At 34.7% G+C, this 19,890-nt stretch overlaps 5 protein-coding genes across 7 annotated transcripts; 3 read left to right on the top strand and 2 right to left on the bottom strand.

Moving 5' to 3' along the window:
• Window positions 1-3,272: 3,272 nt before the first annotated feature.
• Window positions 3,273-4,610, bottom strand: LOC112087136 (jacalin-related lectin 38). The gene is given in 4 exon segments (XM_024157147.1): window positions 3,273-3,524; window positions 3,527-3,721; window positions 3,800-4,526; window positions 4,588-4,610. Coding segments are annotated over 4 exon segments (1,197 nt in total).
• Window positions 4,611-5,361: 751 nt separating this feature from the next.
• Window positions 5,362-7,046, top strand: LOC18020230 (54S ribosomal protein L51, mitochondrial). Of its 2 annotated transcripts, XM_006402608.2 has the most exons (5): window positions 5,433-5,461; window positions 5,587-5,597; window positions 6,043-6,136; window positions 6,458-6,564; window positions 6,651-7,046. In XM_006402608.2, the coding sequence occupies exons 3-5, from the start codon at window positions 6,057-6,059 to the stop codon at window positions 6,821-6,823; spliced, it is 360 nt and encodes a 119-aa protein (XP_006402671.1). In that variant the 5' UTR covers window positions 5,433-5,461; window positions 5,587-5,597; window positions 6,043-6,056; the 3' UTR covers window positions 6,824-7,046. The 2 variants fall into 2 exon arrangements, with proteins under 2 accessions (XP_006402670.1, XP_006402671.1); XM_006402607.2 differs by lacking the exon at window positions 5,587-5,597 and having other exon boundaries at window positions 5,362-5,461.
• Window positions 7,047-7,156: 110 nt separating this feature from the next.
• LOC18020229 (BAG-associated GRAM protein 1) lies at window positions 7,157-11,600 on the bottom strand. Of its 2 annotated transcripts, none has more exons than XM_006402606.2 (18): window positions 11,217-11,600; window positions 11,021-11,071; window positions 10,793-10,890; window positions 10,476-10,551; window positions 10,137-10,265; window positions 10,021-10,067; window positions 9,625-9,745; window positions 9,432-9,548; window positions 9,319-9,348; window positions 9,128-9,227; window positions 8,793-8,899; window positions 8,536-8,682; window positions 8,346-8,450; window positions 8,057-8,203; window positions 7,886-7,939; window positions 7,719-7,782; window positions 7,571-7,632; window positions 7,157-7,486 (listed from the first exon to the last, which is right to left on the bottom strand). In XM_006402606.2, exons 1-18 carry the CDS (start codon window positions 11,418-11,420, stop codon window positions 7,355-7,357), a joined length of 1,791 nt encoding a protein of 596 aa, XP_006402669.1. In that variant the 5' UTR covers window positions 11,421-11,600; the 3' UTR covers window positions 7,157-7,354. The 2 variants fall into 2 exon arrangements, with proteins under 2 accessions (XP_006402669.1, XP_024012941.1); XM_024157173.1 differs by having other exon boundaries at window positions 11,021-11,091; window positions 11,217-11,598.
• A 1,321-nt stretch (window positions 11,601-12,921) lies between these two features.
• Window positions 12,922-15,946, top strand: LOC18020228. Its single transcript, XM_006402604.2, has 6 exons — window positions 12,922-12,999; window positions 13,670-14,118; window positions 14,226-14,548; window positions 14,638-14,688; window positions 14,778-15,241; window positions 15,321-15,946. Exons 2-6 carry the CDS (start codon window positions 13,733-13,735, stop codon window positions 15,639-15,641), a joined length of 1,545 nt encoding a protein of 514 aa, XP_006402667.1. The 5' UTR covers window positions 12,922-12,999; window positions 13,670-13,732; the 3' UTR covers window positions 15,642-15,946.
• Window positions 15,947-17,628: 1,682 nt separating this feature from the next.
• On the top strand, window positions 17,629-19,387 carry LOC18020225. The gene is made up of 2 exons (XM_006402603.2): window positions 17,629-17,797; window positions 18,747-19,387. Exons 1-2 carry the CDS (start codon window positions 17,679-17,681, stop codon window positions 19,270-19,272), a joined length of 645 nt encoding a protein of 214 aa, XP_006402666.2. The 5' UTR covers window positions 17,629-17,678; the 3' UTR covers window positions 19,273-19,387.
• The last annotated feature ends 503 nt before the right edge of the window (window positions 19,388-19,890 follow it).

Here is a 19,890-nt window from a genome sequence, read left to right as displayed (position 1 = left end):
TCTAAAATACAATTAATATTTCTTTTTATCAAGGTATAAAACTCACGGTTCATAACTAAAGATTTCGAAAGCATTTCTCTCACCCATATACTGATATACAAACAAGTACAACCACGTTCTTTGCATCATCCTTACACAACAACTTCTTAAAAAATAGAATTGCTCTCTAAACTATGAACTTCTTAACAGATATAAGAAATTATATTACATCGTAAATAATATCAGCAGTATTTAGCAACTATACAACAGTCTTTGGTTTCATATTACTATTATATCTCGCTACAAGTACTTACAAATGAAAATGGTCTCTTAACCTATAACACTTTTCTGTATTGTATAGCATCCCAAAAATGTATGACTATTTTACATGACAAGTGTTATGAAAACATGTGTCCGATTCAATTATTGTAAAAGAATAAAAAAAAATAAAAACGTAAAATTTGGTAAAAAGAGAGTAAAATTTGGTAAAAAATAGAGTAATATTTGGTAAAAAAAAAATAAATGGCCGTACGTCCCTATATTAATATCAATTTAATTAATATTATAACTGATTTTTGTAAGAAAATAAGAATCTGACAATGGACCCATATATCACAGGCCAGATATTCCCATTCCTCGTATACCTCGTACACTAATAATCATGTCTTTGTCAAAGTTGAATATGTACGGACAATGACAGAGTCGGTGGAGCATACATAACTCTATCTGTTTGTTTTAAATAACCGAGACATAAAGCAAGAAACACATTTTAAAACAAACAATCCATCGCACTTAAGATGGCGAGCAAGTTACCTCCAGATTGTGGAAGCAGCGCCGATTGCAAGGCGAAAAAAGAGCTAGCTACTTCGTCTTGTGAAGACATTGGGAAAGTGCAAATGCATGTGTCTACCTAGTAAGTTAATTAGTATCTAATTGTTTAAGGGTTTTACAGATGTTATTTTTTTATTGGGTAGTTTTTAATTTTAAAATTAAAATTTAGTTATATAATTATATTATATATATAGAAATATTAATATTTAATTGTTTAGATCTCCGAAATAAGTTTTAAATCAATGGAGATAGTCTCATGGAGATGATGCGCAGTTGCTTTATTGTTCTCAAGTTTATTATATTTTATTACTAAATTAGGCAGAAAGTAATTATATTCTAGTAGGTGAAATCGTGGGAAAATTTAGTATAAAGTACCACTGAAGGTCTGAAACTATGATCATTTACGGGAAAAAAAAAAACTATTTGTTAGAAGCAACAAAAAAGAATTAATTAATTCACTAATCGAAATTGAGTAGAAACGTATGGCTTTCAGTTACAGCCAAACAACCGTTTTCACTTTTTTTTTACTTTTGAGACACTTGGAAAATATTTTGTACAGCATCCCAAAAAGTTATGACTAATTAACATGACAAGAGTAATGAAAACATGTGCTCCACTTTCAAATTCTTTCGGAGTTTACATCACAAAGCTGTAAGATACAATGGTGATGATCATTCCGATTAATTCATCAAAAAAAGTTTTCAATTTATTAATTTGAAATAAAACCAGACTAATAAGTGTAAAACTTGAGATATTACCCGAGATACATAAAATGAAAAACAGAAAGCGAATTGTTTAGGATGTCTTGTTTCAACATGCTGAATTATTTTTTAACCTTTCTTACTGCTTTTTCGTATATTCTGTGAACCAACAAAACTAATGGTCGGCAAAAATATGTAATTGTTGCTGGTTCTTCAAGTTCTGTAAATAGAAAACAATAAACCAATGTTATACACTTTACGTAAAGGTATTGCATATATAGATAATCAAGCTCCATTTACAAAAGGCAATAATTTCAAATTAAGACACTTTAAAAAAATGTGGTTAGCATTTTTTGTACACTCATATATAGTGTGATGATGTTGTGAGTCGAATTTACGTGAGTAGACGGTAGGTAAAGTGAGTCATGACTTTAGACGTAGATTACAGCTCTTTGATTGTAACAAGTTCGATCTTTTTAATTTTACCACAAAAAAAAAAAAGTTGTTTTTAACACTGTTGCTATCCATAAATGTATTACCCTGTTATTTTTTTTTAAGCAAATGGCTTCTTACGGTAGTCAGTGCTCTCATCATTTTACATTTCAAGGTAACATTTTTCATGTATTTATTATTTTCAGTAGTTATAAAAACACACCTGTATATAAAAAAATGTGACATCTTATGAATAAACTTAAAAATATATATATAACTAGTCAAAAGAAATTTTAAATTTTATTTATCTATTTGAAAAATGAAAGCTAAGTATCAAATTTAGCTATATTATATATTTTTATTGTCCGTGAATTTTTATTCATCTAATCCAGCTCTATTATTAAAAATAAAATAAAACTAAGCTTTTAACGTTTAGTCTAAACCTCAGTTCGAGGCATATGAGCCGAGTTCACTTCAAAATACTAAGTGTCCGAGCATATAACTCCACACATAGCCGCATTACATGTTTCTTTGTTTTTGTAGTGAGAAAAAATTATACCCAATCTGTCAGAATTGATGAAAAATATACCAGATATCAAAAATTTAAATAGTGGATTTAGAAATAATTTATCCAACCAAAGTTATTATAATTAACCAACCTACGTAGTTAATCAAATTATTCAATCGGTACAACAGTAAGATATTAAAACTCTGGCTATTAATTATCTTTAAATACTGCATTTTCTATTTGTTGATTTGATATTCTGTTCATCTAGTATCTCAATCACCAACTTACTTAATTATTACTATTGATTTTTTTTTTTTTTTACAGGAAACTAACATGGGATCCTTTTTAATGATGCGCATGCATGGTTACATGCATATTTGTAAATAGGGTCTCTAATAAATATTTAGTTTCCTGAATGATTTCGAAAGCACTTCTCTCTTACCTGTTTAAGGCAAGTGACTGCATCATCCCCCATACAACAATTTTCTAGAAAAATATTAATGGTCTATAAACCATGGACTCTTTAACAACATATGTATAGAAAATTAAACTACATGGCAAATAATAGTAATACTTTATAGCAATAACAAATGAAAAAAAAGGGTAAGAATGATCCGTACCAAAAATTAACACTATATAAACACATATATCCCTCTCCAGTCCCCACAACACTCAAGAAACGATCACCACAAATACTTTGAATCAGATTCAGAGCCAAGCAACGAAACGGTGACAGATCACCTACTTTACTTTTAGTTTCTTCCTTCATTTCTTTTAAATTGCTATTAATTAAGAGATCTACTATATTATAATGTATGTTTTCAGGAAAACAGAAAGAAAGAAAAATGAGTCCATGGAAAGAGGGACCATTTGGTTCTGTACTCACCGAAGACTATGGAGCCATTTGGGATGATGGAGCCCACGAAAGAGTTGAGAAGATACATATAAGTTACAATGCCCTCGGTATCAACTTCGTCAGGTTCTTCTACCACGACAAAATTACTCCTAGCTACACTTATTTTCTTCACTGCGTTGAAGAAGCCATCGTCCCATTCTTTTCCTCCTACTCCATATAGCTCGCTTCTACCCCTCTAGGGAGTACAAAACGTGACTCAGTTTTACCTTCTTTACCGCTCATCGTGAACGTAGGAACTTGGATCAAACTTGGAAAATACGTGCGGTGAATACGATGAGTCTCAACCAAATCATTTATCTTGATTTCATAAAACTTATTAACTCCCTTATTGGCAATGTAGATGCAAGTCTTTCCCTCATTGTTAAGACAACACAATACGAGACTAAAACTTGTCTCGTCGATGAAGTAACTTGGCGGAAATCGGCCGCTGACTTTTAAACTCGACCATTCAGGAATTGACACATTCATGAAACTCATCCACTCTACGTTTTTTCCGTTGATCCCATTTTGAATCTTCTCTTTTGTCACCCAAATCTTTATATCCCTCGTCTCATAGTTTTGCTCTAAAAACGAAAACCCATCTCCCCTAAAAACCGCAAGGGATCTAGCATCATATGGACCGGCTTTGTTTTCACTAGGCAACATACAATATGGTGCGAATCTCTCCGTGGAAAAATCAAAGCTTTGAATAAAAAGCTCATGTGGCTCGCAGTCATGATAATAAATAGCAACCCAATACAACGTTCCATTCAAGGATACACTATTTTGTGAACTATATAATTTCCAGTTGATGGATGCAAACTCGTATGATTTCCATGCATCATCGTATCCAAAATCAGTTATACTAACTTTCATGCTTGTATTGCTATAGATATCAGACTCAAGAATCTTGTACTGCTTATTATCGAGTACTCTACTATTTTCGTATCCCATCCCATTGAATTCATCTGCGTGACATTTGGCTTTGATCCATTTAATCTGTCTCAACCATGGGTTGCAAATACCGGTCCCGTAAAATGTAAAATAAATCAATAACCCGTCGCAATATTCAACTCTCACAGGCATTGAAGGTTCGTAACCGGGAATATCATAGGGTAAGTTATGCAACTCTATAGATGGATCACCGTCAAGATCATTAACGTCCACCGAACAAATATTTGATTTGGAAAGCAAGATGAAGTGTGGACGGGCACGAGCCAAATGTTTGTTTACGAACCTCATGTCGTTGAAAAGATAGTTCCATCGTTTGCAAACGGATCTGAATCGAGCGAGAGGTTTTGGTGGGATCAGAGAGAGTATATGTTCCTCCAATTCCCACGGAAGTTGCATCATAATTTTTTTTATGGACGAGGTTTTATGATAGAAACAAGTTACATCACACTAAGATTTATATATAGATGGATTTGTATTAGCAAAAAATTATTAACTACAAAGAAAGTGATAATTATAATAAGTGAAATAAATGAAGAATCTGGAATTTTTTGGAGATATACTTCTTTTTGCAAAAACCCAAGAAAACTTAAACAGAAATGAAAAAAAAAATATCTATATATTTTAATTAGAAAGATTTACTAAAAGGAAATAAATAAAAGCCAAATAAGTTGATTTTAGATTGCATGTGTTATATGAGTTATGAGTGAGTAGATTTACATCTAACTAAACTAGATAAGTTTCCACATATATGTGGGTTTGTACCGTATAAAAATGTTCTACGTGTTTAGAATAACTTTTAATTATTTTTCTTTATATAATAAGATATATAAATAAAATAATTATATTAAAATTGATAAAAATATAAAATCTGGAAATTAATAGCTATATGTTACGACAAAAAAATAGCTATATGTTAAGTTAAGTAAAATGTTTTAATAGATATTAAATTGGGAAATTATGACAATGATGACATTTAAGTTTGGTTTGATGAAACTGACTGGTTTTGTAGTTTTGTTTAATTTCGGTTCATAATAAAACCGAAAAAGAAGAAATTCAACATAACCGAGAAAACCAGTTACGTTTAGGTTTTTACGTACCTTTACACGATCTTCTTCGTCTTTCTCACTCTCTTCTCGCCGCAAAAACCCCAAACCTCAATAGGTAATCGCACCATCTCTCTAACTCTTCTATTCATATTCTTTGCTTAGTTTGGTTGCAAATGTTTTAACTTTTTTTATTTTTCTGTACTTTTTTTCTTCATCCTGTTGCTGCCATGTGAGCTCCAGCTCCGTTATTGGTAATGGGCTAGATTTTTTTGTTCCTTCGTTTAATGGTTTTGAGCTTCTTCTAGCATAATTGTGCTGAAATGAAGTCGGTTTCGTCCCAAAAGGTTCGAGCTTTTAGATTACTAGTGATATAGGCAGCTGCTAAATCGAACCAGTAAGGATCAGTAGACCGAGCTAAGGCTGTGTTACTGATTTGCTTCTCCTGAGATTACATAAAAGATTTTGCTTTAACTATGAAGACGAAGCCAACAGATTTGTATTTTAGAATCTACATTTGAATGCGCAGCTAATGAAAATCCTGATTTCTGGTTTGTTTAGAGTGGCAATTCTCGGATTAATGGCAATTAGAATTGCGTGTGATTGAAAGGAAACCGATAAGATTCTGTTTTGCAATCTAAGATATTATCTATGATTCTGTTTTGCAATCTGAGTATTAAAAGTGGAAGTTGTTGCTAGGTTTCTTTCACGAGATGGCGCTTAGAGGAGTATGGCAGCTCCAGAAGCTGGTAGTGAGCTACTGTAACTGGGGAGGTAGCAGTAGAGGCATAAGGTAAAAAATTCTGGACTATTTGACCTAAACCTCGTAATCCAGAAGCCTTGTATTCAACTGATTGTCTATTAAATATCATGTATTAACTTGAAGTTTCCAACTAATTATACGAAATGGGAGTCTGAATATAGTAATTTGTGAGGCAAAACCGCTTTTCATGTTTCGAAATTTTGGACCATTATCTCTCGTTGATGTTTTCCTGTGGTTTCCGGTAATGAATAGTTACCATTTCATAGTTAGGCACTGAGCATTTTCTTCTGTTCATTCTGATGGTAATTTTCTTTTCTTGATAAGAACTATTGATGTATTGTTGTTATACAGAGCCTTTATGGAATCAGAATTACCTGCACTAATAGAGAAAAATCCGCAGCTCGAAGTGGTTACCGAGCTTTCACGGGGACAACATCCTTATTTGAAGGGCATATACAGTATGAATTTTTTTCTCCATTTTACCTCTTATCGTTACAGGCAATGCAACTGCATATAACGGCTCCTGATTACATACGATTCATAGGGAACAGAAATGAAAGGGTGGTGTGTGTGAAGAACATGGATCCTGAAGAAGTGCTTCTGAATGCAACAAGGCTGAGGAACTCGTTGGGAAGGAAAGTGGTTAAACTGAGGACTAGACATGTGACTAAATACCCGAGTGTTCAAGGCACGTGGACAACCGCTATCAAATTCTGAGTCTTTCCTGAGAAATAGATTGCGGGTTTTCTTCCCTCCTAGCTCTCGAATTGATTCGAATCGAATGTTGGAAGTATCAGGATTCATCATTATCTATATTTCCAAAATCCCAAGTTGCTGTGACTTGGACAAACATTCAGGCTTCAAATGTTTTACTGCAATGTTTGAATTTTGTCTTGTTCCATATGGTTTATAATAAGATTTCAGAAGGTTTATGGCTTAACTCATGATCAATCCGATTCCATACTGTGTTTGAAATTGCAAAATTGAAATAACGTAGTAGTGAGTATTTTATTTTCTGCAGTATTTACCAATACAGAGAATTGTGAGAGAACCCAAATTTTTTTCATTTCTTTGTTATCTGTCAGAAGTACCAGAAATCAGACAAGCCCCTGTAAACAGCAATCAACTAACAATAGTTACTACATGTACATTTTAACCTGTAAATAGAGAGAGAAAAATTGATGGTAGAAGAACTTAGACTAGAGGATGGATAATTTGAGAAGCTTTTTGACTTTTGGTAAATAGGTTTTAGCTTATGTTCTCTGCTATTGGAGGTAACGAAGCAGAGTTGTTATCTATATCGCGACAGCTGCTTGAGGACAAGTGTGACTTGAGATGCGACAATGCCACTTCTAGCATCACTTCCACTTCTTTCTTGTACTGTGTAGAAAAAGAAACGTATCAAGATAAATCTACTCTGGCGGTTTCTTAAACTGGTCGATCGGATCAAGGACATAAACTAACCTCATCAATTGCTCCTGCTTTAATCTTCGATTGCATCAAGCACCATTTCTTGAAATGTACACCTGTAGATGAAGCCACGAGATCTTTTCATACAATGTGCCATTGCAAGTTTTACTCGCACTCTTTAGGAATACCCCGAATTACTTACCAACTCTTATATCTATTACAGAGGAAGTCTCCTCTTTAGATTCCAAACGCCATCGACAATGGACCTGATAGAAACAGCATAAAGAAGCATTCCAAGTCGAAAGTTGAATGATGGATTGCAAAGAGATTGATACTCAGAACCAGATTTTACTCATAAAGGTAACGTACCTCAAAGTAAGAACCAAAAGGAACATCATGTGGCTGTTGCACAGTTTCAAAAACCTGAAGGGAAGATATGAGTATCATAGATGGGATATAATTTTTTCTTTTTTTTCAATTAGTTTGTAGAATCTAAACAACATTAGCAATTACTATCTTACACGGGAATAGATTTCTTACCAGCAATTTCTTATCTGGTGATAGAACAACGTGCTGCCATTCCGTCACAGCAGTGTCTGGTGGACACATAGGACTATTACAAATGGATCTGAACTTAATCTCTCTAACTTGACCATCATATTCTTCAGCAGTATGCCACGGCTCTATCTGAAAGTTCAACATTGACAACAATGAAGTTCCTGAGAAGTCTAGTCTAAAGAGTGCAGCTTCAAAGCATGTGTGATCAACACTGTAGAAACCGCCAAAAAGCCCCTATGTATAATGATGTAAATATTCATGCTAAACTTACATTGAGATTTTTATCCTTCCGTGCAGATCTGTACTCATTAGTATAAGTGGAATCATCAGCCAACAAGACTTTCAGGAATTGCTCAGGTGTGCTGGCAAAAACATCCTGCATACAAGTGTATTATGCATAAAGTTTTGAGACAATAGTTTCAAACAACTACAGCACTAACAAGATAAAACGAATGGTTTACATTATAAATGCCGACAAGTACTTCTTCCTTGATGAAAGCCTGAAACTTTACAGGTATAGCTACAGTATCTTCAGGAGCTTTAACTTGTGGTTTAGCACCTGTCCTTACAGAGCTACTATGAGCACGTAAGGCAGATTCTGCTCTCTCCTATAGGGTAAGAAGCCACCAAAGAGATGAAACATATTTCAGGCAATCACATCATATTTGATAGCTTTATCAAGCATAAAGTCATAATTGATATAAAAATGGAGAGAGACCTTCTTCTCAACTTCTAACATTGCATGATAATTATTAACTGCACGCTGCAATGCTTTTAGTGTATGGTTCCTGTTCCAAAACGATGCAAATTTATACCTCACTCTACCTGAAATAAAGAAGGAATTTCACAAAGACATAAACATAACAAGGCACCATTACAGATGAAAACTCCAAAAGCTTTGGTCCTACAGGCAAAAGGCTAGTCCAGGAATCAAATGGGAAATGTTCTCGCTGGCTTGTGCAGGAACTAACAAAAAAGGTGTTTTCTGAATATAAAGAAGGCATGGAAGTTGATATAACACATAAAAATCTAATATCAAACATAATAGCTAACCATCAGGAGTCCCAAGAGGGGGAACACCATGTCCACCAGCGCCCATCCGTAGTATGATTGTTATAGCTGGGTTTATCAATGCATGTTGACTTCTACGAATCTATAATAACCAAATAAATTTCTTTATATGATTTTTCTGGTTATCAGTTTAAATCAACAGAAATTCTGAGTGGTCAAGAAAAGAGTAGTACCTCATCTATATCTCCCAGAGGTACAACTACCTGCAAATTGTGATGCGGTGGAAGTTTTAACCATTGATTCATAGAACTCAGAATGTAGTTATTACACTTATAGAAGCACTAACCTTCATTTGCTTAGAGAAAACATTGGAGTGAAAACATATGTGCCACGCAGACACATATATTCGGCCATGATACAAGAATGACCTCTCCAGGGCACATGAATAGCTGTGCTCAACAACCTACGGAAAGTTGCACAAAGTCAAGAGTATGATGAGATTACTACAATAATATAGTACTGACTACTGATTAACTAACCTCATCAGGGAGGAGATCAAATATCGTCTGCAGAGGCCCTGGCTTTTGATGCACAATTGTTGGGCCTTGCTGATCTAACGTGACCCTTCTTCTACAGGCTCCAGCATATCCAGTTATAGCCCTACCAATGAAATAAAAAGTCTTAAACCACAACGGCTACGTGTTATCAAGTGATGTAACCGGGGGTGTAGTTCCATTGAAAATGAAAAACCAGCCAAATGCCATATCATGTTTAGTAGAACAACAAATTTCAGATTTTTTCTTTCATCTGTGAAAAAACGGTTATAGATATTCTTAAAGTTATCTACCAATTGTCATGGACCACAAGACATTTAGCACAATCTAAACAAGAAACACAAAGCTGATACATAAATTGAAGTAGAACTTGCGAATTACCTAGAAGCATTCACGGGTAGCTTGATCGCATTAATGTTTAGGCAAACCTAACAAAAAAAAATTGGATTAGCCTATAAAGAAATAAGAAGGCCTGAAGTAATTAGGAATAAACATACCTGCCCAGATGGGCTATCTAATGAGTGCCACAGTGGACCCGTTTGGCCTTCACGTTCAACGTTTATAGTAACTGAGCCAAGGACAGTACTTTTCCAAATGATATCCCAGTCATGAATTGTTACATTGATCTGCCATAGCAAAACATATGATAAATGTTTGAAAAAGTATCTGGTTAACATATAAAAGGTGGTCTAGAGGTGCATGTTTTGCATCCAAACTAATCAAATCTATATGCCTATTTCAAAGAAGTATTTTTCAGTATTCTTTACTAGTTCATAAGTAAGCAAATACTTTCCCACTGAGTCCTGAAGCATACTAAAGTTGTAAAAGATTATCACCTTAACAGGAAGCTCATCAGTGGGAAAATTGAACTCTTCACCCCACATTGGATTTCTCGAGCCAGGGACCATAGAACTACAACAACCAAAGAGATATATATTAGACAAATTAAAGTGTCATATTCAACAACCAAACTACCAATATACGTTTTTTTCTTTCTTTCAATGGATAGTGGTTGTTGGGAGGAAGCTATAAGACGCGTAAAGGAGAAAGAAAGAAAATGACACACAAAAAAAGTAGCTCACATGCTCTTCTTTACAAATTGTGACATCTAAACAAAAAACAAATGGAAAAAAGAAAAGATTTTTTAACAAACCTGAATCTCTTTTCTGATCCACAATTTACAATAGCATAAGGATCTGATGTTCCATTTAAGTTAGCGCCAATGAGATTCTTAGCAGCCAGCAGTTCCACCTGGCAGAGAAAGAATAAACAAAATGATTCGCAATGTTAATATCCAACATAATTTTCAGAATCCCCCAGACAAGCAAGCAGACGAATCATACATGAGAACCAGTTTCACACACACAAAGACAGAACATACCTTGATGATATAAGCAGCATTTGTTTGAGTGTCTCCTCTCAACTGTCCTATCTACAAAAATAAGTGCACAACTGCAAGTCAAAAAATTGGGAAATTACTCCATCAAATCCATTGAGCACCCAAATTCGAGTTTTATCAAGCTATTACCTAATGAATAAAGGCCCAATTTTGAAAAAAGGAGAAAAACAAATTAAACCTTGTCTTTGTCAAAGATGGCGTCACCGGAATCAGAATTATGCAAGAGGCGAGACCGATCAAATCCCACACCACCGGCTTCGTCATCTCCGCCGCTTCTATAAGCGAAGAGCCAATAAGAAGCGATCAAGAAAGCCGAAGCGAACACCGCAACCTCAATCTCCCACGACGACGGTACCAGAAACTCCACCGCCGACTCAACCATCTCGATCAATATTGAGTAAAATGAAGAACAAAAAAAAAGAAATTCGCAAATCAATAAGGTCTAGGGATTTATCCTCCGGCTGATCACGCGACAGAGAATCTCCATTTCTGAAGAGAAGAGAAACTTCGCCTTCTTGAGAAGAAGTGAGTCAAAAAAGGACAATCGCAGAGAGAGAGAAAAAAAAAAGGACCTTTGGAAGAAGAAAGAAACTGATAAATTAGTTGTGGAGACTGAGTTTACGGAATTGCCCTTGAAACTGTAAACAGTTACTGGCCCGAGAACTAGAGGAGTGTGAGGTCGATGCGAGGGTAGTTCTGGAAATTATAAGTTTTCGAACGTAAATAGCAGTAACCGTAGAACCGTAGACTTTTAAACTGAAAGTTATAAAATCTGTCATGGTTCGTTTATGTATACAATACAGTAAGTATTTTCTTCTTTTTCTTTTAAGTCTCTTTTGAATTTTTCTTCGCGAATAAATGGTCATAAACTATCATATAACTACTATTTGAAAAGCTACTTGAACTACAATTTTCTTGATTCGATAATAAAGCTATTATTATAGATGAATCCATGTCAAAAGTTTCAAACTACATTAACTATATAAAAAAGCTTAACGTAAATCAATTTTGAACCCAATCAAGGTGAACAAATCCAAACTAGCAAACTAATTCCCTTAAGTTTGGCTTATACGAACGGATAAAATAATGAGTCAAATTTTTATATCGAAATTAAATGAACTATTTTATCTAGTCTATGCTTTTAAATCCGATATAAACATGTAAATGAGTCTAACTAAAATATGATTCAAATTAGTTCTTAGCTTTATTAATTGGTTCAATGTTTTTTGATATTTTATTAGTTACTATAATGCATCCTTCGTTGAAAAAGAAAATGTCAATCCAAACGTAAAAAAGTTTCGAATTTTGATAATGAAATTCAATGTCCACAAGAAATGGATATTTGATTAGTCTTTGCTCTAAAATGTGATATAAACTCGTCAATCAAATTTTGGTCTAACTAAAATATGGTTTAGAATTTATCGGATGTTCCCGAATGGACTGAAAAATATGGTTTGTATAAGTTTTTGCTTTTGTGTTGCTTCAATGATATTCTTTATACATATTATTCTAATTTACTTTAGTTAATTTAGAATTATGAAACAAAAGAAAACAAGTAAGTAACTGTATTTATATATTTTAATCGAGAAAAATAATTACAGAAACCTGTGTCTTATATTTCTGTATATGAGATTAAAAATGAATCCAGTATACAAAAGATATGATTTCTATAACCTAGTAAACCGGATAATGATCCATAATTTAGATTTAGAATAAATCAGTTAAATTTGTTCGGTTCGGTGTTGAACAAGTGGTTTTAACTGAAGAGGAACCGAATGAAAGGACGCCACGTGGAAAACAAAGGAGACAGATAGAGAGGGAAGGACCCCGTTTAGGTTTTTTGATTGAGGTATAAATAGATTTTGATCAGTAGACGTTTTTTTAAGTGCCTTTACACATTCTTCTTCTTCTTCTCTCTCACTCTCTTCTCGCCGCAAAACCCTCCCCTCAAACCTCACTAGGTAATCCCACCATCTCTCTAACTCTTCTATCTTCATTCTTTTATTTAACTATAAGGTTTGTGTTCTTTCTGAATTCTTACTCATTTTCTTTGCTTAGTTTGGTTGCAAATGTCTTGACTTTTTCTTTCCTTGCTGTTGCTGCCATGCGAGCTCCAGCTCCGTTATTAGTTATGGGCTAGCTTTTGTTGTTTCTGTGATTCATTCTTGTAATGTTTTTGAGCTGCTTTGAGCATAATTGTGCTGAATTGAAGTCGGTTACGTCCCAAAAGGTTCGAGCTTTTAGATTACTAGTGATATAGGCAGCTGCTAAATCGAACCGGTAAGGATCAGTACACCGAACTAAGGCTGTGTTAACGTTTTGCTTCTCCTTAGATTACATAAAAGAATTTGCTTTAACTACGAATAAAGGAAGCCAACAGCTTTGTCTTTTGGAATCATATATTTGAGTGCTTAGCTAATGAAAATCCTGATTTTTAGTTTGTTTAGAGGGGAAATTCTTGGATTTATAGCAAATAGGATTTCGTCTGGAGTGGTTTGAAAAGAATTTGTGTGGAAAAAGTGCTCTATACTAAGATTTTATCTGGCTTGATTAGTTTTACTTTGCAATCTGAGTGTGATATTTATTAAACTGTAAGTTATAGCATATGTACTCACAGTCTTGCATCCCCAGGTAACTTCATCAAGGAGCATCACCAGGGTAGGTTCCAATGTGAAATATGTGTAATCAGTTGTGATGACTGTTTGTGAACCACATATGGAGCTCAATCAAGAAAGTAAACAATTTGATGCACTATCGCCAAAGAAAGAGCAGAGTCCTGCAGGAGAGCATGAAGAATGTGGTCTCACCAGTGCTAATACAAGTGACGAAACTGTGACTTCAGTTTCTGGTGGTGAGGAATTGGATGTTGATGTAGTTGTATCTGATGACAACAACATATCTACCGCGGATGAGGACCCAAACGCTACTGAATATTCAAGCTCGTTTTCTGACACTGCATCTGAGGATGCTGACATGTTGTTTAATGGACTAAACGAAGATGCTGAGGTTGAATCTCATTATTGGGATGAAACCGACTTGGGACCTGCTTATGATTCTTTTAGCAGCATTTTTCATTTCAGGTGTGTTTTCTGCTAAATCCAGTTTGAGTTCCTTCTTCTCCATTGCTTTCTTGATGTTTTTTTAAAAAGTTTATCTCTTTTTCTGTCTCTTTTGTGTGTCTTTCTAGGAAGAAAAGGCTAACAAATCACTGGAAGAGCTTTATCCGGCCACTGATGTGGCGATCCAAGTGGGTTGAGTTAAGAATTAGGGAGTTAGAGTCTCGAGCATTAGAATATCCGAAAGAGCTTGAAACATATGATCAAGAAAAGCTTGGAGCTAATATTGATCCATCTATGTTGGAAACTTGTGGCGAGGGGATAAAGTCGTTGCCTTTTTCTAATCCGTCTTACCGAAAAAGAGCAGCAAAGAGGAGAAGAAAGCGTAAGAAGGTTGAGAGTACAGATGATATAACTTCATATATGTCCCATCATAACCTCTTTTCTTATATCGGTAAGCGACTATTACGTAACAGTGTTAACTCCTTATCTCTGTCTTGGTTTGAGCATATCATTCATTAACTGTTTCGGTTTTTGTTGCAGAGACCAAGAGATTGAGCTCAGATGGAATGGCAGTGGCTGATGACTTTGGTGGTATGTTCACTAAAACTCTGATAATGCGTCATATTTTTTTAAAGACTGTCGATGTTTTGATGTATTGATTGTTCTTTCGTCATGGACAGCTGCGAAAGATTCACGGATTGATTCAAAGAACCGGGTAGATTTAGATGACGATGACTCACTTTTCGATCACCGAGAAGGAGATAGTTTCTTAGAAGAGGTTCTTTGGAAAATCGAGCTGGTACATTCACAGGTTCATAGATTGAAAAGCCAAGTTGATGTTGTGATGTCTAAGAACGCAGCAAGATTCTCTTCCTCAGAGAACCTGAGCCTTCTTGCTGCAAGTTCTGCGCCTAGCCCTACGGTTTCTGCTGGAGGAGATGTGATCTCCATTGGAGCAATTTACCACTCTTCTCAGCATATGCCGGATTATGTTCTTGGAGATTTAGTTTTCTCATCGGAAGGAGTGATTTCGAGCTATGGAGATGCGTTTCATATTCCTGACATAATCGAAAGTAGTGTTGGTCTATTCGCCGATGCAGATGTTACGTTACATCATCCCCAAATTGGAGATTCTTGTGAAGATGTAAGTTTTGGAAACTACCTTGGCCATGTTTCAAACATCATCTTTCATTTTGTCTCTTGTCTGATTCAACTAATTGCAGATTCTGGATAATATCTTGATTCGAAATGGAGTGGCTGAAGAAATGAACGCTGATTTGATGGAAACTAGTTGCCATGAAGAAGCTGAGAAATCAGAGGAAGGAGAAGGAACAAGCGTGCCACCATTGCAACAAACTCAAGAAACAGAACAAGATCACCAAGAAGAGAAATCTTTGGTGCTACTAAGCCGTGAAGATTCGGTTCTTAGAACATGTTTAGCTTCTGAGATGCTTGTTGTTCCTAGGAACAAAAGGACAAGATGTGGAGAACGTAAAGCTAGTTCTTGGTGCAAGAAACATCTCAGTGATCCTGAAAGCCAGTGATTGATGAAAAAAAACTCAGCAAGCTTTTTCGGAACAGTCTTTCTTCAAATCAGTTACAGAGGAAGAGCTTCAATCCCAGAAACTTTCCATTTCTCTGTCTCCGGTAATGCATCATAGAGATTCTGCTTGGGTACTTTCATCACAATCTATGCGCACCGAGGAAATGCATATTTTAAACTTTCCCTAAATGACGATGACGCTTTCTACTTCAGTTTCTTGTTTCTGAAAGTTTTTTTTTTTATTATTCCTTCTTCTACAGATTATGTGTTTACTGTTTACAGAACATGTAACTTTTTTTCATATCATTTTCGTAACTTCTTTTTTGTTTTGTGATGTTGATGAAAAGTTAGAGAGAAGACGCAAACTGGGTATAAAAGCTTTTAGATTGTAGTTCTGTTATCATTTTTGAAAACATCTTTTATGAAATATTAGTCTGGTTCGAAGAACATACGAAAGTTAATGCTTTCGGGCATAAACATCATCTTCTTGGTTTCACTCTCCTTCAATTCCTGACTGGAAAAATTGCTGAACAAGCAATGAAGAATCACCCAACATAAACCAATTAAAAAACAGTAACCAACAAAATAAAAGGGAAAAGGTGAAGATTCATTTCCTTGATCTTACGTTTTTATTGTATAAAATAGAGAAAATTGTATTTTTTATTATATGAGAGGATAATTTACGCAGTAATTTATTTGATGAATAAGAACGCATATTTAATATTTGACAAGTTTAATTTATTCGTTCGTTTTATGCGCTTCTTCACGAGTTCATGATCAATTTTAAAAGAAAATAGAGCTTATTTATTATCAGAAGAGAAAGTATGAAGGTGGATTCTTTGTGTAGCCTTGGTGGCCTATCATGTGCCCTTGGTGGGTGATACTCAAAAAGTCCCTACTTCAAGTGGAAATTAATCTGATTCTGATCATCCCAAAAAATTAAAGAGATATAGAAAAAGCTTTAAATTTCAGCTTTAGTTGTTTGTTAAATAATTGCTGGGTATTGAATAATTTAAATTAATTTACAAAACCAACATGACCAATCATAATGTTGTAGCAGCTTTTTGGAGGTTCTTGATATTACACCACCCACCATAACATATTGAGAACCATGATTAGTTATACTATCTATCTGTGAAATATTTCTGACTTCACAAAAATTATTGATGGTTACATAATGTAAATATTAGTAAATATGTGAAAGCTAATAAATGCTCTAACTATGATGCATGCCCATATTAATCATCATTTAAAAGAAGTTGGTCCCATGAGGTTAACATGATTAATCCAACACTTAATCCCTTTCTTAATTATGCCCATATATTATATTCTATGTAGTCATTTAATATTATTAGAAATCTACATTAATTGTATGAGGATGAGCTCAAGTAAAGATTAGGAAGAACTCAGTTATTACACAAGAATTGATAAGATTACCCGGAGAAGATGCTTGGATTTTCAAATGACAAGCTCAAAATAAGAATTGGATTTTAATAGAAAGAAATTAAAGTAAATTGTCGGATAAATCCTATAACCTAGAGTTGTTGCTTCTCAAATTTAAATCCTATAAATTAACATGATGAGTTTCACAATTTTAGTCTTATGAATAAACGAAACCATTAGTCCATTAGACAACAACAATTCGGCTAAGAAAATTGAATACAACTAACATGAAAAATATGAATCAAAGCTCGTATGAGTTTGATGACACTCCTTAAAGGCATCCATTGAAAGTGGATCATGAGGACTATGGTAATTGCATTAAAAGCACCAATTTCATTCACTTTCTCTTTACAATTTTTGAATCTTTTATCTTTCTCTCTCTCCAAAACTTCAAGACTCATATGACTGTAAAAGCAAGAGAGAGAGAGAGAGAAGAGAAAACAGCTACACTTAAAGAATGAAATAAAGAGGAAAAAAGCTAGTCAATTGTTTAACTCGCACTCTCTCCCTCGGTCTCTCTCTCCCTCCCTCTCTCTCTCTCTCTCTCTCTCTCTCTCTGTCCTCTCTAAAACTCTCAAAAATTTGCATTGGGCAGATGAAAAATATCTCCGTCGTCTTCTTCCCTATCGCTTGGATATATCTCTATCAATCATCCACTTACTCACTCTTCCTCTTCTTCTGTTTCATGCAAGATTCAAAGACCTCACCTGCAAGGTATATGCATACTAATTTACTCCTTTTATCACTCCTTACTCTCTTTTTTTCCATTTTGTGTTAATACAAGCTTCAAAAATCAATCAGAGTTTAATAAACACTCACACAATTAAGTAACTGAGCGGTGTTTTTTCCTGTGAAGAAAACGTAAATACCAGATCACATTCTCATTCTTGCATTATACAACTAGGAGATAAGCATATTCTCAGGGCTCTATATTAAATTCTTACATAATTAAACAAATTTTGCCACTAATCCCCATGTTTTACCTAAGTTATGTTTCCAACTTCCAAACCATATATTATATATACAACAAGTCCCAATTTTCATTCTTCACACTCACTGTGGTTCCTTACTTCCTTTGATAATGAAGACTGCAAAAATAATTATTTTGACGACAAAAAGATAATGCCTTATTTTATTATTTGATGAATCTGAAGGCATCTTTGATTCTTAGTTATCATGATCAAATAGTGATAAAACTTTGTAACCTAGATTGGGCCAAGATTGGGCCATCGCCATTATCTACTGTTTGTTCTCTCTTGTTGTGTCGCCAGCCTACTGTTTGTTTCTTGAAAACGACCATAACTGTTACTAGAAAGATACGAATCATGTAAAAAAAAAATGTACAGTGCTAATATATTCTTTTACCATAATAATGCCGCTTTGTTTATTCAGAATAATTTTTTATCGTTGTCAGAAAGAACACAACTGTCTAAAAATAATGAAAGATAGTTACTGCAGATCCATAATTGGTAAATAAATAAAAATCCAAAATCTACCTCGTAATTAGTTTCCTTGTTGAATTCAAATTACCCCCATTTTTCGGAGTTGTAAATTAGCTTTCTCCATTTACATTTTTTCTTTGCGCTTTGTAATTTTCAAATTATAGTCACCAACAAAAAAAAAGAATGTGCGAGTGTGACATAAAGGTAATAATGGCAAACAGAAAACCTTGGTACCAGAGAACAATGGCGATCGCGAGATTCGCGACGAATTGGAGAACAATCCCGAAATCTCCGCCGGAAATCCGTCCGTCGCGAAACCCTAGCACCGTCAACAAATCGAATTATCAACAGCTGAGGAAATGCACGTCGCTGAAGGTGGCCGCGAATTCGTTCACTAGGGTTTGTCTCTGTGCTCCGATCGGTCCATACGACGACGTTTTCCGAAATTACGTCCCGCCGAGAAGAAGCTCAAGCTATCCTCCGTCGAAGCCTCTTCCGGTGGTGACGGAGACGGCGAGGATTAGCGTTGATTCGGGGAGGAGGATTTTTAGAGGGAAATCGTTGAAGGAGAACGCGTTGATGAGGAGATTCGTGGCGGCGGAAGAAGAAGCGATGATGGAGACAAGAAGGAGAGATCAGATGGAGATTGTGAGGAAGAGAAATCAGATGAGGAAGAAGAAGAAGCTTGGACCTAGTCCTCTTAGTCGCATGGTTATTGCTGAAGATCAACAAGTTTTTCATCAATGAAACTTAAATCAAAACAGAGGAAAAAAACAGAGCATTGTTTTTTGTTTTTTGTAATTGAGTTTTTTTGTTTGACTCAGAGATAATTAATTAACCAGAACCCTTGTTTTATTTAGTTTTTTTGGGGAAATATTTGATCAAGGATGAAGAAGCTAAACAGAATCAAAATGGCTTATTAACTAACTGTCTTTATGGTCCGCTTTAATTTAATTAGTTTTGGTAAATCATTACCGGTTCTTAGAATAAAACCAAGCAAATGTTTTGTCTTCTATGCAAAGTGGAACTCAATCAATTGTTGATAGTGTTTTTTTTATTTATTATTAATTGTTGATAGTTTGGCATTCATAAAAAATGGATGCTTATGATTGAAGACTGGTTGGTTCCGCAATCGCTCTCTTGATCAGAAATTTAATAAGAATTTTTTAAAAATATGTTAAAATATCTACTTCCATTGTTTTATGGATGTGTTTATGTATTTGACTCATTAAAAACATGTCAATGTACTCTAATCTTCCTGCATGCATGCATCCCCATATACATAATATATAAAAATTATGAATTTTGTCATTATTTTCCCCTCGTGGAATAAGAAAACATAAATATATCACGTTACATGTTTAG

Source organism: Eutrema salsugineum, unplaced genomic scaffold (genome assembly GCF_000478725.1).
Source record: "Eutrema salsugineum unplaced genomic scaffold, Eutsalg1_0 scaffold_19, whole genome shotgun sequence".
Classification (NCBI taxonomy): Eukaryota; Viridiplantae; Streptophyta; class Magnoliopsida; order Brassicales; family Brassicaceae; genus Eutrema; species Eutrema salsugineum.
This window is presented reverse-complemented; position numbering and strand designations above follow the sequence as displayed.

Bases quoted from the DNA above. Each gene is read 5' to 3' on its own strand.
- LOC18020230 (XM_006402607.2), top strand. From the start codon at position 6,057: ATGGCGCTTAGAGGAGTATGGCAGCTCCAGAAGCTGGTAGTGAGCTAC. The intron at 6,137-6,457 runs GTAAAAAATTCT...GTTGTTATACAG, and splicing joins GGTAGCAGTAGAGGCATAAG to AGCCTTTATGGAATCAGAAT. The intron at 6,565-6,650 runs GTATGAATTTTT...TACGATTCATAG, and splicing joins TTATTTGAAGGGCATATACA to GGAACAGAAATGAAAGGGTG.
- LOC18020229 (XM_006402606.2), bottom strand. From the start codon at position 11,420: ATGGTTGAGTCGGCGGTGGAGTTTCTGGTACCGTCGTCGTGGGAGATT. The intron at 9,549-9,624 runs GTTAGTTAATCA...AACTTTCCGTAG, and splicing joins TTGATCTCCTCCCTGATGAG to GTTGTTGAGCACAGCTATTC. The intron at 8,683-8,792 runs GTCTCTCTCCAT...CTTACCCTATAG, and splicing joins TGTTAGAAGTTGAGAAGAAG to GAGAGAGCAGAATCTGCCTT.
- LOC18020228 (XM_006402604.2), top strand. From the start codon at position 13,733: ATGACTGTTTGTGAACCACATATGGAGCTCAATCAAGAAAGTAAACAA. The intron at 14,689-14,777 runs GTATGTTCACTA...CGTCATGGACAG, and splicing joins AGTGGCTGATGACTTTGGTG to CTGCGAAAGATTCACGGATT. The intron at 15,242-15,320 runs GTAAGTTTTGGA...AACTAATTGCAG, and splicing joins TTGGAGATTCTTGTGAAGAT to ATTCTGGATAATATCTTGAT.
- LOC18020225 (XM_006402603.2), top strand. From the start codon at position 17,679: ATGAAAAATATCTCCGTCGTCTTCTTCCCTATCGCTTGGATATATCTC. The intron at 17,798-18,746 runs GTATATGCATAC...AATGGCAAACAG, and splicing joins TCAAAGACCTCACCTGCAAG to AAAACCTTGGTACCAGAGAA.